This window comes from Mytilus californianus, unplaced genomic scaffold (genome assembly GCF_021869535.1).
Source record: "Mytilus californianus isolate M0D057914Y unplaced genomic scaffold, xbMytCali1.0.p SCAF_7, whole genome shotgun sequence".
NCBI lineage: Eukaryota > Metazoa > Mollusca > Bivalvia > Mytilida > Mytilidae > Mytilus > Mytilus californianus.
Genome location: NW_026262723.1, coordinates 62,183,537 through 62,201,115, shown reverse-complemented (window position 1 = coordinate 62,201,115; position 17,579 = coordinate 62,183,537). Strand labels below are relative to the sequence as shown.

Here is a 17,579-nt window from a genome sequence, read left to right as displayed (position 1 = left end):
ATACATAATTGTGTCTCCCGATAGCTGCAAACATTCGGCTTGTTTACATTTTTTTGTTCTGTGTTTTTAAGAATACGTTTTCGCTGGGATTCTATCGCTTTAAATCATTAAACATTTTCATCGTTTTTTTGTATTTTATGTACACGTTTTATTTTCAAGGGAATATGCTAGTAAATTGCAATTATTTTTTTAAAAATGCACCCATTTTTGTTCATTCACCTTTTTCTTTGGTGAATTCTATATGTGATATTTGTTGAAAAGTTCATTTAGTTTAGGGTCCTTGTATTGTAACACTGCATAGTTCTTGCTCTTCAAAGTGTAAAATATTTATCTATAAGATATAGGTTCTATACTGAATAGTTTGATTTTATAATGTAATATGCAAGGCTTAAATATTTGTGAACATTTTACTTTTTAATATAATATATGCATTAGACAATTCTGTAAAGTTTGTCATGGAAATGAATACTAGTATGAGATGTCCCTAATTAAAACTTCTAATTTGATTTGAGATGTAAATGGATTCACTAAAATTGCACTGGTAATATTTGTACCCTGTTAAATATTTCATTTGCTTGTTTTCACTTTCTGACAATATATTTTTTCATAATCACAATTGTTCCATGACAGACTCTGCCGATCCAATACTCATTTCACTTGAACTGAATTCTTCTTCTTCGCCACGTGCCCATGATTGCAGAAGATCACTAAAGTCTGGTGCGCGCGACGATTGAAGAGCATTTGTTCCATTTAATCTTGAGTCACTATTTGTTCCTGGCTCTTTCCAAAAAGAGTCTGGCAGTTTTCTGTGTTGCATAGGAATTATTTCGTCAATTTTTTTCTCAACTTTTGGGCGTTTGATTTTCTTTGTATTATTTTTTTTTAGTCCAAAATCAAACAGTTCATTTAATGGACCGAGACCGGCTTTCGTGTCCATTTTCCCTGTATACCGATATTTTGAGTCATTATTATTATTTGGCGAATTTGGTAAAGACATGTTTTTTATTGTTTTGTTCAATTCAACAGATTCACCATGTGCTATCCTTAACAGATCTGCATAGTAGAGTTCCCTGCCAGACTTCGTAGCGACCCATTTATCTTCGTAAATGTCACATGATTCGTCATCCTTTTTCCTCCCAAAGAATTTTTTAATATCTTGATTAACCATATCTGCAAAATTCAACAGACGTTGAGTAATATCAGGAGTTTTTTCTTGTTCCTTCTCAAGATTAAAATCACAATCCTCAAAGTCTTCGGAATAATGTGAATCATGGTCACTGAAATCGTCATCTTCCATTTTATCGTCATATCTCGGACACTTATAATTTTCAGGTAGAGTATCTACTGTTGGTTTCGCCAATGGTTCAAAAGGCCGCTTAATAATTGAGCTCCTGACATCATTCTGTTGGTGAGGTGACATTCGTGTACCATGGATGGCGGCCATTGGTTCATTGTCATGCATTTTTGGTGTTTGAAAAATATGCATTTAATTCCTTGTATTATGATTTGTTAGGAATTTGTTGTCATTTTTCTGTTTTCATTCAAATCTGGAAGAGAAAAAAATAAATTACACCCTTGTTTATTTGTCATAACTATAGGCAATGCTTTTTATTGTTTGTAATTTCGTGACTTTTCGTTTTGGTCGCGAGTAAACCCATTCCTGCTTTGCAAGATAACAGAGATGAAATATTAGAAGATCAGATGACACACAAGTAGGGGACTACTAGAAATTTTCAATTACTGAATCCGTAGCTTGGGCTACCAGAAATTACAGTAAGCTAGCTGGCTAACAAAATTTGTATTTTCTTTTTTCTTTTGCTTCGGTGTCTAATAAACGCAAATTCACGTGAACCCATCTCGCAACTTCGGTTGACTGTTAAGATCCATCCCTGTTAACACATTTTATTAAAGTCGGATCCCCTCTGGAAAATGTTATCAGATTTAATTATATACATATATGTACAGGAAAGAAGAGAGTTTTAAATTAATTGAAAAAGCAGCATAATTGTAATAATTGTAATAACATAAAAATTGTTTCTTATTCAAGCCAAAATCAATCAACTATGTGATGTTATCACACACTAAAGCTTTTTCAAATTAGATAGGACAAGCGAGGAGGCATTTAGATTCTTACAAACGGAATTAGAAATTTAATTAGTCAGGAACGTCTATAACATATAACTTTTATAAATCCGATCTTACGATTTTTTCTTTTCAGATATGGACAAAGGGAATAAAATAAGACATGAATATAGCTGACTATGCGGTATGGGTTTTGCCCATTGTTGAAGGCCGTACAGTGACCTATAGTTGTTCATTTCTGTGTCATTTGGTCTCTTGTGGAGAGTTGTATCATTGGCAATCATACCACATCTTCTTATTTTTATATGGAGTATACTTCAATGAGACAGAACTCTAACAACACAATATATACACCTTGCGGTCAGCATTTGATAAGTATTTAACCATATACCCAAGTCTAAATTATCATACATCGGCCAGGTTCCCAACTTGCGACACCTACATAAACATTTGGCAGGATTAAACCAGTTTTATGAATGTGCAACCTTCTATTTTTTATGGGGGCCTCGGTGGCCGAGTGGTCTATAAGTAGTTACTACTGCATGTAATCACAAGCCAGTCAACACTGAGGTTGTGAGTTCGAACACCGCTCGTGCGGGTGCACTCGACTCCAATCTTAATTGACCAGGATTGTCAGTTTTCCTATCGAAGGTCGGTGGTTTTCTCCGGGCACTCCGGCTTCCTCCACCAATAAAAACTGGCTGCCACGAAATAGCCAAAAAAGCGGTGCTTAAAAGTGGCGTTAAAACACAAAAAACTTTAAAATCATATCTATTTTTTATGTGTGGTTTGATATGTGATTTTGCATCAATATTAATGAAAATAGTTCACCATCTATCTTAATAAAATTAATAATTGCTTTAAAGGTGACAATGAAAGAAGAAAACACACGCTCGCGTGCGCGCGTGTAAAAGAATAATTCCTTTTTTCTATTAATTAGAATTACATACTTTACAAATATGCAACTTTGGTTAAACGAGAGCAAATTATTGTGTAGTTTTATGTGATTTTTTTAATTTAATATTTTTTCATAGATGAAGTTAGAAAACCATTAATTGTTTCCAAGATTTAATTTTTTCAACATAATAATTTTTATTTCAATTTAATCAAACATTAAAACATTACGGAGTTAGAATTAGAATAATGACAATTATTATTAATATAACATCCCTTCATGTAGACACAAGAAAAGTGGGGTTGGATGATAATGCTCTGTGAATATTTATAACAGCTAGGAATAGTAATTGCAATATTGCGACAGGCTTACTGAATAGAAAATAGAGCAACACACTTACTGAATAGCTGGAAAGTACATTAAAAGACTTACTGGTTTTATAGGAATAGAAAAGGTAGCGACTTGCTTAGTGAATAGATAGAAAAATACAGCGACTTGATTAATGAATAGATAGAAAAAACAGCGACAGGCCTACTGAGAAGATAGAAAATACAGCGACAGACTCACTGAATAAATAGAAAAATACAGAGACAGGCTTAATGGATATATAGATATAGAAATACAGACATGCTTAATGGATAGATAGAAGATATAGTGACATGCTTATTGAAAACATAGAAAATACAGCAACATAATTACTGATTAGATAGAAATACAATCATAGGCTTACTGGTTTTATAGGGATAGAAAAGGTAGCGACTTGCTTAGTGAATAGATAGAAAATACAGCGACTTGCTTAATGAATAGATAGAAAATAAAGAGACAGGCTTACTGAATAGATATAAAAATACAGAGACATGCTTACTGAATAGATATAGAAATACAGCGACTTGCTTAATTAATAGATAAAAAAAAATACAGACACGCTTAATGAATAGATAGAAAATACAGCACCATGCTCACTGAATATAGATAATGAACACTGCGACAGACTTACTTAATAAATAAAAAAATGCAGAGGCGGGCTTACTGAATAGATAGAAAAGGCAGCGACAGGCTTACTGAGTAGATCGAAAATATAGCAAAAGGCTTACTTAAATGTATTTTCTACAAAATCATTAAGTCTGCCACTGTTTTTTTCTGTAATAAAACAGATATGTCGAATTCAGGAGGGGTATTCTACCATTTGATCTATAACTCTATAACTCTATTACTACAGAATTAAACTGGTTTTATACTAATTCAGCGGAATTAAGCAGACTGAATTTCTACCAGGAAAAGAGCTTTTAATAATTTCGACACGAACAGTTAAAATCAAAACTTGCATTTAAGAATGTTCTCACATTATATGACAAAGCAATTTCGTTCAACATGTGTAACACAGGTGCACAATTGTCTAAAGTATTAGATAGATAAAGGAATGACGCCATCAAAGTCAACACATATCGATTGCAATGTAATTCGTGCATGCAAACACTGCATGAAACTTTGATAACCTAAATTTCAACACAATCGAGCTTTCAACTATGACTGATTTCTAAAGGTTATATGACTGAATGCTACAAGATTATGAATGAAAGGAGATGTGGGTGTTATACGTAAATGACAAAGCAACCCAACAACTAAAAAAAACCCAACACATCTAAAGGTAAACACACGATCTTCATCAACAGTTAGGACAGAATTTATACATGAGGGTCTTGATGAGGGTCCATCATTTCGGTATTCTTTAATTTTTTAGGATTTTTTTTCTCTATTCTTTACATTTTTTTGCCAATTATTTTTTTTATATATATTTTGGAACCCCATTATTCTCTATTCAGTAGTTTTTGGATCATTTTTCTCATTTCTTATTTTTTTTGCCCATTTTTCTGTAATCGAGGTATTCTCTAGTCTGTAAACCCCATCTAGACCCTAATACATGATGTCAAGCTCCAGTATAGAAAATTAGTTAACAAATTTAACAGATTACAAAGGATTTGGCACTAATACCAAATACTCTAAAATGACAAAAAAGAAAAGAAAGAAATAAAGGATATTACTATTCACTACCATAACTCCACATTCAAAGTTTGTGCCGTGTTGAACATATTAATTCGTTCAAAGAAAGATTTCCACGTTTTAACTTTTTGAAATCATGAAGTTTCTTCCATGGTTGACACAGGTATTTAGTGTTGATTTATTGATTGTGGCTTCGTAACGTCCAGCTGCAACTGTGTCATACTTATTCATACATGCACAGATATAACAAAATAAAAGTGGAAAATTGAACGAAATGGGCAAAATCTAAATGTTACTGGCAAGATGTTTTGCCCTTTGCAGCAATTACAATTGGTGGCCATTATTTTGGCATCTGAACAAAAAAGGTGTCGGAATAAATAAGGAGATGTGGTATGAGTGCCAATGAGACAACTCTCCATCCAAGTCACAATGTATAAAAAGTTAACAATTATAGGTCAAAGTACGGCCTTCAAGCCTTATTTTAGAAACAAATAGCCCACTACGATACGCTTACAGGGCTAAACTGGTTAGACTAACCATAATACATCCATGTTACTGCCATATAACCGTTTTTGCATGTGTCAATTTTAACCAGCTTTAACATGGGTTCAAAATGTATATTTATATTTGTGTTATAAAAGAGACATTAAAAGCTTACATGTTAAAGCTACATTATACATAAACTTTGAAATAAACAGTATAAAGCAAATAATTTCTCAATTAATGTCGGTCTTTTAAGTTCATTCCACCTGTTTGAATGATTTATTACCCAATCTCAAATCTATCACAATCTTCGTCTTAAAACCAATAAAACCTATTATTAAATCCAAATAAATAATTATTGAAGGCGAGTGATAACATTTCCTCTTCTGACGAAATAAACAAGGATTTGAGAAATTGACACGTTGTTTCTAAATCTATTGTCACATAAACCGAATCAATAAAATAAGAAATAGGGTAGATAGCAACACAGTTTTTGGTCATCTCTTAACATGGTAAAGCTTAAGTTGTATATAATTTTCAGTTGAATGATACTGCTTTTTCTAAATTTGATAAATTTTCTCGGGTTATTGGTTAAAATAGACCGGTCTCCTGAAGTTTTTGACACCTCAATAGAAAGGATACAGGACTGAGCCCAGAATTAACTTTGACAGTATAAGAAAAAACTTGGAATTTGGATTCCGATAAAAATAATACAATAAATACATATAAGAGTTTAGAGTTTTGAGTCCATGGTACATTTACAAGGACAATGATTGAATTTATGTTGTCATGACCGAATGAATAACTTGTTACCACAGTTTTTAAAAGTGCAGCACTTAGACATAACAAAAGAACTTTCAATATAAAGGCTATTGCACGTGAAGTTTTAATGGATATACATTTATGTCCGACTTAATGAAATAAGCCGTATAACTATAAAGTGGAGTGTCGAAACAATGGATATAGCGCGAATATAAAAATCGTGAAGGCGATCTGAATACACCGCTCACTATATGAAAATATAGTGAAATAAGTACAATGTATCATTGAATGTAATAGATGAGATGGAGAAATATTTAAATTCGGCAAAAACAATAGGCTGCTGTCTGGTTTTCTCTTGCACGAAGTCAATTGAAATGTATATTAAATTATTTCTATTACCACGAAATGTCGTTCAAAATTCCTTAAATGCTAACATAGCTTGAAATTATACAAAAAAAGTCAACAGGATATGTAAAAATGGAATTGAATAAAAGCAACAGAACACTCTGTGATCTCGATCAAAAAGTACATTAGAGCGTATTTATTAACCCTATACCAATCAAATTTCGTTTAAAGTTCTTTAAATGGTAAAATAACTTGAAATTGTGATAGATGTTTGAGATATAGTAACTTATATTCTTGCTTATGTTGTAATTTTAGAGGGATATGCAACTCGAATACGAACAAATATTTTTTCGAGTTGGTCATAAAACATAGAAAATAAATAAATGAATAGAAAATATTAAAATGTTGACTACGGCTTTATTACTAGATTTTCAAAAGATAATTTTATACTGCAAAATCTTTAAGTTAAAACAAATGTATCATTTTGAACGAAAACTACCATTATCTAGTCCAATTAGTATTAATCTGATTAGAAGGAACTGACTAGAATCAGTCATGTGTGCATAAAAACTGTATGTGTTAAAGTAAGACTTTAATTGAAATTTGATTGCGTCGTCTCGTATGGATTTAAGTTGGATTTGCTTGTAACTCATTTTAGCATAAGGTAATACCACTGAAAATACCTTTATAAAATTATATAAATATTTACAAATAGTATATCACCTATTATAATCAACAAACACTTCAAAACCTCATAGAAAAGGTTCTGCCTCCATTCAATATTTTATCCTTGTTGACAGTAAAATATTGCCTGTCCTGCCAAAAAGGACCCATATCTACTATTAAATTTACACCAGAGATTTGGTTCACGGAAACAAGATATGGAAAACTAAGTGTACATGTGTAGACGGCTTAACGAAAAGGCAGAGGTCTTGTAAATAATGGATGTTTTTAAAGGTAGGGGGGAATTACCGCAAAAATGTAAAAATTACTGAAGGAAATGCTGAAAAAATCAGATTATTCCTTACGTAATATCAAAATGTATTTGTCTAGTAGAGTGTACTTTAGCCATGATAAACACGTACATAAAGGTATAACTCTTTGTACGTCGTTAAAATAACAAGTATTCATTGTTTAAATATTCACTTTAAAGTCAAAGTCTTAAGTATTTAATGTAATTTTAGAACACTGATAAAATGAAATTTAAATAGTTTATGTGAAAACATGCATGGATCTAAACATTAGGAAAAATGGCAGACGTGTTGTAAAAATTGAGGGAAAGCTCAGGCGTTTCTGAAGTAAAGAAAACAGAAGAGAAACTGTTCGACTAAACCCGTATGAAATTTATTTTGCTTGCAAAAAGCTAACAACTATATTTCTTTCAATATTTAATCTGAAACTATGTCACGTATATGAACGATTAACGCATAAAATCTTTCCAAATTAGTTCTCAGAGTAGACAAGGAAATGGGCACCTTACTCATGGCATTGCATTAGGTAATCCGAGCAGATTAGGTCGTATTCTTACTTTCAACAGTAATAAGGTCATTTTTTAAAACATCTAGTTATTTTTATGACCTCTGACATATGTTAGTATATTTAGCATGTTGTTCTATGGCTTATTACAAAGACTGCAAGTTTTCATGGTTTAACGAGTAAGAGCAACAGTTTTGACACCCCTCCCCCTTTTTGCATCCGCTACTGCTCAAAGATATTATTCCTAATTATTTAGTATATCTGTAGATTTAATGCTTCCTTAGGTAACAATAATAAAACTAAGGTACCAATACCAATTGGATAACCGTTCTTTCAGATTACTATTGACCCAAATACACAGATACTACTGACCTAGTTTGTTAGAGACAATTTTAGATCAACAGTAGGTAATAAGTATAAAAACAGTTATACCGGTTTTTTTTTAAATCTTTGTAGACATCTGCATTGACTTACAAACAGTTTTTGCATTTATCTATGTCCACATCTACCTTGACCTTATATAACCAAGTAATGTTGAAACTATTGATGTACCTTGACACTTGCAACAGACATCGAGGAATAACTTCTGCTGCTGAATCTGCAGCAGATCAATCCTTTAACAAACAATTGTCACCTTACCTTGACAGTAAGCTCGAAAAATCCTTTATGAAAATCATTTCATCCCGCTATATCACAATATTCTCTGAAGGAAACCATTTTTAAAACCTAAAACTAACGTATTTTATCTTGAGTTGAGTTGTGTATCGATAATTTAAGCTTATTCCTTACTGGGAAACCATATTTTTGTCCGGCTTATCTGTGAAGTCTCGGTGTGATTTACGATAAGTTTACTTTGTAAACATAAGGCGTTTCACCTGAGTTCGAATAGCAAATCATATCAAATTTTTCTCATATTTGCATATGTTTCCATTTATTTAAACCGCCCCATTGCACGTCCGATTCAGATTATTTCGGTTTCCGTACTTTATCGCAGTTTTTAACAATTAAGTTGTTCGAAATTGACAAGTTAATCTCAAAGATATAGCATACTGATAGTGAAGTTTTCGTTTTGGATTTATATATCGGAATTGTTCGTGGGAGAAAATAGGATGACTTAGCAAAATTTCACGAAAATTAAACTAAAACAATGAATAACTTATAATTATACAAATATTTACTTTACAAATAAATTATTCAGAAATTTTATTTTTCATTTTTTTAAGTATGTTTAAGCATCCTCACATTACAGTTTTACCTGATAGTTATTAAAAAAAACATCTATATATGTGAGTAATGCTTATATTCAATATCAAAATGCAAAACTTTTTTTATATGGCTTGTGCAAATTGAAATACAACATTTATAATTAAGCAATTTTAAATATGAACTTAAAAATGATATTAACATTGTTTCAACACAGGTCGTTTCATTCTTGGTGTTATTATATTATGTCTTCCAGTGGGAGATGTTTTGTTAATTTATTTTTCTTGAAATTAAATTTCCACGAATGCACTGGTGAAATCGCGGACACGTGAATCAGATTATATTCTTTCTGCTTCGAATATAAGTATAGGCAACTTATAAAGTAAGTAATTACTAATGTTGAAGTAGCAAGTGGAATGGTTTCGAAAAATACTAGTGTTTTCTTGTTTGCCTTTTGTAGACTCTTCCTGATGATTCTTTCGTTACCTCTGAAATCTAATGCAATTAATAAGAGAGGTATGAGAGTGGAACAGGAATCGTTTACCATCATGAAGGGTCAGTTTTGAATACGGCTAAAAGAGATGTCTTCATTTTGGAAATTTGACGTTTTGTTTTTGGTAATTATTGGTCCTCAATCCATCTGTATTTTGATACGTTGTTTTTGCGATTTCGTTTTTATGGTATATAGTCCGGTTATATTTAATGTATGTGCGTAGGTGTTTGGGACTTTTTGTTGGTTTAAAGTCATATTTATATCTATTCCGGAAGTAAGCATCAGTTGTTAGAGAAGAGTTTGAAAGAAGCAAAAAAGTATCTACAAAAATACCGAATTTCAGGGTAATTTAAAACAGGGGAAGTCAAACGCTGTCATATTCCTGACTTGGTACACGCATTTTCCGAAGGAAATGGTGGGTTAACCCTGGTTTTAAGCTAGCAAGACCTCCCACGTGTATAATAGTTGTTACTAGTTCGTTATATTTACTAAATTGGGCGAGCAACTCAAACAAACATAATTGGTTAACGTGACAATAACCCGGATCCAACAGCCAAAAATGTGTAAACATACATCATAGACATACAACACAATTGTCTTTAAAAATCAAACAAACACACAAATAAATCTGACAAAGACGCCAGCAAAAACAGTTTTTGTAGCTGATAGTACATACAGTGTAGTAAAACATAATGAAATATACTTTCCCGATAAAGTACAAATTTAGAAAAATATAAATACAAGGGTTAACAAACGAAAACATCCGTGACTAAAAACCTCGTGCGTCCGAATCGCACCTCTCGATCCACCCGCATTGGGAACGCCTAAAGCCAAAATCACGAAAGCTGGATTAACGAATACCTAGGCACGCCAAGAGTCATACGACCAAAAGGAACACAAAAGCATAAAGACAATTAAAAAAAAAGGAAAACTGTAACATCACAGACATACAACAAACTGACTTAGGAATTCAAACAAACATACAAATAAATCTGACGAAGACGCCAACAATTTTGTTTTGTAGTTGATAGTACATACAGTAAGTTAAACAAAAAGACATAATTATACACAAACTAAGCAAAATATAAATGCAAGGGTAAACAAAATGAAAACAACACTATAAAAGCCTCATTCGTCCAAATCGCACCTCTGGACCCACCCAGACCAGGAACGCCCGAAGCCAAAAAACCCGAAAACTGGATGCACGAATGCTGAGTCACGTCAAGAGTCATACGACATAAAGGAACATAAAAGTACAAAGACAAATAAAGGGAAAAATGTTAAGGAAACAAAGTGATACAGCACCTAGAATATGTAACGCAAGACCATCCTGTATTATCTGTGAAGGCGACACTGAATATTTATCTATTAGGTCTTGGAACTTTTTACGAGAAAGGACGAGAAGTTCAATTATGAATTCATATGAGTCTCTAAGCAATGGGCTCCTGCCACTTTCGCATACTTAGTAAAAGAAATAATCCCGAAAATTGACATTCTATCTGAAGTCATTACTGAAAAGTATACTCAAGCAGTGGTTTAGAAAAAAGTTAAATCTCAAATATTTAGATATATTTTTTATCGCATCGTTCATATGAGTATCAATAATAAAACATAATGTTATGTTTTTAGGAACAACTTCTTACCGGATACATGCACGGAAAAAAAATACACAACAGTCAGCTATTATACTCCATGTCCAATGTATGAAATACTAAGAAGAAAAAAATGGATGTTCCACGAGAGAAAATAACAATAACGATTTTAAAACTGCAGAATCTTAGTAAAATTTCGCAAAAGTCTCAATGCGTCTCACGATGTTTATCAAGATTTCTTGCAACTTTTACCGATTTTGTTTTGCTTATCATTTTCATAAATGAAAACTATTTGTTGCTTGTTTTAGATAGCGACTAATTCATTACTTACAGATTGGAAATTTCTAAGGTTACTTGATTTCAGAATAAAAAATTAAACATATATATATATATTCTGAGATGATAACCATCGGTCATTTCTCCTGTTGGCGGGCTTGGCATAAAGAAGTATATTTACTTTCCCGCTATGAAATCGTTAAAGGAAAAAGTCCGGTTAAAGGAAAAAGTCCGGTATGTGCTAATTTTGGCCTAAAATTCGAAGTACATCTGATGAAAGATTTTTGACATATTTCAAACACATAAGTCTCTACTTCAGTCGATTCAATTAGTTTATGTAAAACATTTGAACTGATTTGGTCATTAAAGAGGCTCAAATTCAATTTTAAATATGAAAAATCTATCAAATATGCCATAAAACGTCACTTTTCAGATGGCCAAAATGGAAGTGGCCGCATTCGTGTTCAGTCTCAACCTTTAAACATATTATGTATTATCATCAAATACAACATATATTTAAATATTAAGACTGAACGCAAATGCGACCACTTCTATTTTAGACAAAAACAGTCTTTAAATTAGCACAAATGCTACAATTGTGAAGATTTCAGTAATTTTACATGAATTTATGATGCTATTATCTGATGCCTGTGTATATATGTCTCTGGTATTGTATTGTCAAAAACATTCCATATTTATGGAACAAAAGTATTCTACTTTCCAATAATGAGCTTAAAGTTTAAATTTCAACAAATTTGTGAAAATGCTATATTTTGGGGCCAAAAGGGGGTCTTACCGGGCCTACTCCTTTGAAAGACAGATAGGTTTCGATATTACAAGAGTTTGAAAAGTGAACAAAAGCACATTTTAGATTAAGAAGAATTCCCATTATTAATATGCTTTAAATATACAATAGATTGTTGTCTGCTCGATCATCAACGACCACCAGTACAAGATTTTATGAGGTTTCAATAACTATTAAATAAATTTAATTAGTATAACATAGGATTTCACTTTGCAAGACAATAAACATGAAAAAAGGAGTCGTGTTATCAAATGAAAACCTCCGTGCTTTGTTGTATTTAGATTTGCAAATGCTTATAGACTGAGTTATAAAGCTGATGATGTTTCTCATATTCTGTCATGACTCTAGGTTTCATCATATCAGTCTAGTTAGGTATAGATATAAAGTGATCATTGTGTCCGTCCGTCCACACTGCTCGACCAAAGGAAAGATTGCAATGCAACTACAGGAAATTTTCTGTTCATAATGCGCTGTGCAACCCTAATATTTTGATCAAAATGATATTTAGGATTTCTCATGGCAAAACATTGACTAGATCATATTGTTTTTTTTATAAAGATGGGGAATACGGTGATGGAAAAGCACCAATATTTAAAAATTCTACCAAGATGTAGTTTTGTATAAAGAAAAAACAACAACATTCTCTTCACCATACACAAGGAAGGGAATTTTTGTGAATTTTGCTATATTCTAGGCTTGATATAACAGGAGGATCAAACATTTTCAATATATAACTGATTCTAGATACATGTACACAGTTTAGTAAGGCAAAGGAGAGGTTTAACCTCACCACATTGTGTGTCTGTTCCAAGTCATGTGGCCCATATTGTTCGTTATTATTTTTCTTCAGACGGCAGTCGGGTGTTGTTCTGTTGTACTGTCCGATATTTTTGTAATACCTGTTACTTTTTAATGCATTACATATAACAATTTTGAAATGGCGAGAATTATATTTACTTATTAAAAACTGTATTTAGCATTTTTTTGGTTAGAAATATATATTATTTCTATCTCAAAATGATTATCATCAACATTACAAATAAACAAAACTGAATTAAAAATGGCTGGCAACGGCTTTTCACACTTACGCTCAAACGAATAAAACGATATCTTTAAACAGTCTGTACTGTTTTTTTTTATATATTATTTTTTTCTCTGAACCTCCATATACAATATAAATTTCATTTCTAAAAAATGTAAATATCTTCTACAAGTTAAATTTGTAGTATTTAATAATTGTTAATAAAAAATGTACTTTGCTAACTTAAGTTATCATCAATGATTAATTTTATTAATATAGAGACATACGATTTAATTTAATATAGTGAAAAGAAAAGACTGACTCCATTATCAATTGTGTTCAGAGACGTTCTTCATTCAAATCAATTTGTAAAAAAATCAGTTGACACTTATCTTGTGAAAATCCAACGAATATCCTCAAATTAATACAGGGCATTCAAATAAAGTTAATATCTTCAAATTTTTATCTAAAATGTTTGTCCTAAAGCCCTATTAGCATCTTCTGTTTGATAAACGGACACTTTCTAATATATCTGACATCCATCTTTAAAGATTACTTTCTTTAAGAATTATCAGTTCGATGTCAGTCAATTTTTGACACTTTTTGTTTAAAAATTTGCTTATCATCCCCACATGATTTTAACAATTGAAATTAGCTTCCAGGTTTGTCTATATTAAAATAACTTTGTATCTTCCTTGGTTTTTACGGTTAAGAAAGTACGTGGGAAAATTTAAAATCCGTATAAAGTTTAGAAATATCCACATAGCTCTTGACAAGCATTTTTAATTGCAAGATCATCACGTTTTCAGTTTAAGCTTAGTACTATATTGTCAATATCGTTCTATGGTTTTACATGTAAAGGAAAAAGAAAAGAAAAGAAATGAAAAAAAAAGACTTTACTATGGATAATAGATTATCCTTCTATGTCAGATTATAAAAATTATCTTTCCGATGCGTTATTTTTCTTTCATTAAGTTTAAACACAAACACAAAAACAAAAGCAAAATAGAGTGTAAGAAAGATCCCCACAACAGTATACAATATTTTCTAATTTCTAATGATGACAGATTCGTGTTTTCTTTTGTGTTACCATTTAGTACTTTCCAATTTATTATTTTTAGTTTGACGAAAAGACATACCGTTAAATTGATATTGCATTGCGCTTCAAAAAAGATAATTAAAATAGATGCTTACAAAAATTTAGAAAGTTTCAAATGATGAAAATATTCGGTCTCTCAAAGTATTACTTTTTTTAGACAATGATATCGTATGTACGGAAGAAATGTGTAATTAACAAAATTCATTTAATATGAATTGAATACAAGTTTATTAATGCAATTTATTTAATAAATTGAAAAAAAAATTATTGATAAAATTCATTTAAATAATTGAATTCCACTTTTTTTAGTATAAATATTCATACTTGAAATGTCTCATTCATAGATGCCTCTTAAAATTTTACAATTTTACAAAGGACGCTAAAATATGCGAAATTTGAGCTTTGTCCGACACAACTGATTTTCTGTTGATGGATAAGATGTAAATAAAAATAATGATATATTGGATTTTGACTATATTTTTTGGGGAGAGTCATGCGCTTTTTATTCGAATTACACAAGATACAAATAAACGAAAAAAATAAATTAAAGAAATTTAGAAGTTAAGAGAGGACTGTTGTCATTTCCTTGATAAACAAGTCAACAAAAAGACGAAAGAAACGAAACACAATATTTAGATATATAAGTTCGAACTTTAATACTTATGTTTCAATATACAATTATAAAATTCATCCCTTATTTATTTTTTCGTTACAAAAAAATCACAAAATTTCTAATGACAAAATATTCGAGAAAAAAATTTTCATCACAATATTTTCAGATATGAATAACTTTTGCACCGGTTATTACTGGTATATGAGAATGCATTAACTAACGAATTAAATTTTATAAATTTTGTATGTCCCTTTATTCTTACTTTATATTGAGTTAGCTTTGCCAACTTTCTGTCATTTTTCCAACGATGCGTTTTGTTTAAAAAAATAAATATTAATTTTTCATGTAAAACTTGGTCCATTTCAGTAAAATATTAATTACTCCTTGTGTCGTTTCTTTTTGAACCTGGACGATTTTTTTGCAAGGACTTGTGAAGTTCATTCCAAAACAATTGTTCTACTTCATTAAAATTATATGTTTTGAAAAATTATATTATTTTATTCTTCAGGCGATACTATGGAGATGGTGGTATATTAAAAAAAAAATTTGTTTTCCCTTATAACGCATAAATATTATTCAAAATATTTGACGGTCAACGGAAACATCAACTTCAAATCGCTCTATTAAAGGGAGAGGTTCCGACGGAACAAAATGAAACAATACACAAGTTATATCTTTTAACTAAATTCAATTGTTTTAAAGATATATTAACAATCAAAGAATAGCGTGGATGTTGAAGCACAAAAAATAACTAAAATCAGTAATTGCAAAAAAAAAAAGTCTTTAACGATTTGTTTTTACTAAACGTCAGATTTTATTTCATCTTTATGTTTCATTCACAAATACTTTTACCCACAACATATAACACTTGAAATACTTGAAAAATACTTACAAAAACTTGGTCCATAAAATTTCCTCACTGAGATATTGAAATGACGATTCGTTGACATCTCGTGAGATAATATCTACTTGACCCGGGAGGAGTAACCCATGACCATATATGGCAGTTACATGTAGAACGGTTCAAAATAAAAATAACAAAAGCATCAACAAGTATTTAAAGAAGATATCATATAATCTGAGTAAAACAGTAGACACAATTAACAACATTAGAAACCCAGAACATTCAAGTACAAAGCACGTTTTAAATCCGGTTTTTAAATTAAAAAAAATCATGTTTGAAGAATATCCTCCTCGAGGGTATCACCAGCCCAGTAGTCAGCACTTCTGCGTTGACATGAAATATCATTGATATGGTCGTAGGTTTACAAAACTTTGAATTGTTCGAAATACTAAGGATTTTCTACCCCCAGGAGAAGATACATTGGCTGTATTTAGTAAAACATTTTGGAATTTTGGGTCCTAAACGTTCTTCAACTTTGTTCTGTATTTGGATTTTAAACTTTTCTCGAGCGTCACTGGTGAGTCGTTTGTATCCACGAAACGCGTCTGATGTACATGATTATGAGTGTGTTTTCATTCATGATTTTTTTAGCCGTCCTTTATTTTATAATCAATTTAAGAAACTGTGTAACTTTTGCAGTTATGAAGACGAAGGTTTCATTCCAGGTGAATACTTGTGGAATATTTATTTATAAAAAAACAACCCCAAAACAAACAAACAAACAAAACAAATGATATAACTAGATAGTAATTGACTGACAATGACTATATAACAAAACAAATGCAAATAGAAGAGCAGCCAAACAATAAAGGACAGCAAAATAACCCCAAAAAAACAAACCAACCCAAAACTCTGAAAACAATACAGAAGGAAAACAAATATTGACAGAATCGTGAGAAAGATATTCAAACAGTCAAAAAAACATCAAAGGAAAATATTCAAACATATTAGGCTCATTTGGGGGTATATTAAAATACAAAACCTAGACATCTGTTGTTTTAAAACTGAGTTTACATTTGGATTAGGTTGATGAAATACTGACAAATATCTGAGATAACGCATGGTTATATCCCATTTTAATTAACTGGAATTTGCCTACCCTATCTGGGAGGTTTTTAAAATGTACAAACATTCAAGATAAAGTCTACTAACTGATAAAGGTCTAATATTCTATTGCTTATTGCTTGATGGATTACTAGAAATCAGTGTAATATACACAGAAAAAAGTTAAGCACGTGTTAATATCATTAAGGATTACTTACCGTAAATTGTTAATATTTATTTTCAATGGCAAATATCATAGTCCTATGAAAGTTATCTTTCTTTAGAGAAGTACCATGATCTTATAACCCCATCTTTGAAACTGATTTTTCTCTATGTAAAACATGCATATGTATACACTTTTCATTGCTTTTACTGATTCATCTAAAGTGTTTACATAATGGTATAAGATTTATTAAAATACTTTTTCCAGATCCAGTCTTGGATATGTATGTATTCACATTTTATTCCAGAATCAAAATGTGCTC

General features: G+C 31.1%; 1 protein-coding gene across 2 annotated transcripts; it reads right to left on the bottom strand.

The window, feature by feature from the left end:
• Positions 1-393: 393 nt before the first annotated feature.
• Positions 394-16,092, bottom strand: LOC127707491 (protein PERCC1-like). 2 transcript variants are annotated; one of them, XM_052212068.1, is made up of 2 exons: positions 16,039-16,092; positions 394-1,547 (listed from the first exon to the last, which is right to left on the bottom strand). In XM_052212068.1, the coding sequence occupies exon 2, from the start codon at positions 1,484-1,486 to the stop codon at positions 611-613; it is 876 nt and encodes a 291-aa protein (XP_052068028.1). In that variant the 5' UTR covers positions 1,487-1,547; positions 16,039-16,092; the 3' UTR covers positions 394-610. The 2 variants fall into 2 exon arrangements, with proteins under 2 accessions (XP_052068028.1, XP_052068027.1); XM_052212067.1 differs by lacking the exon at positions 16,039-16,092 and adding an exon at positions 8,684-8,941.
• Positions 16,093-17,579: the final 1,487 nt, after the last annotated feature.

Coding starts and splice junctions, on each gene's coding strand:
- LOC127707491 (XM_052212068.1), bottom strand. CDS start 1,486: ATGCATATTTTTCAAACACCAAAAATGCATGACAATGAACCAATGGCC.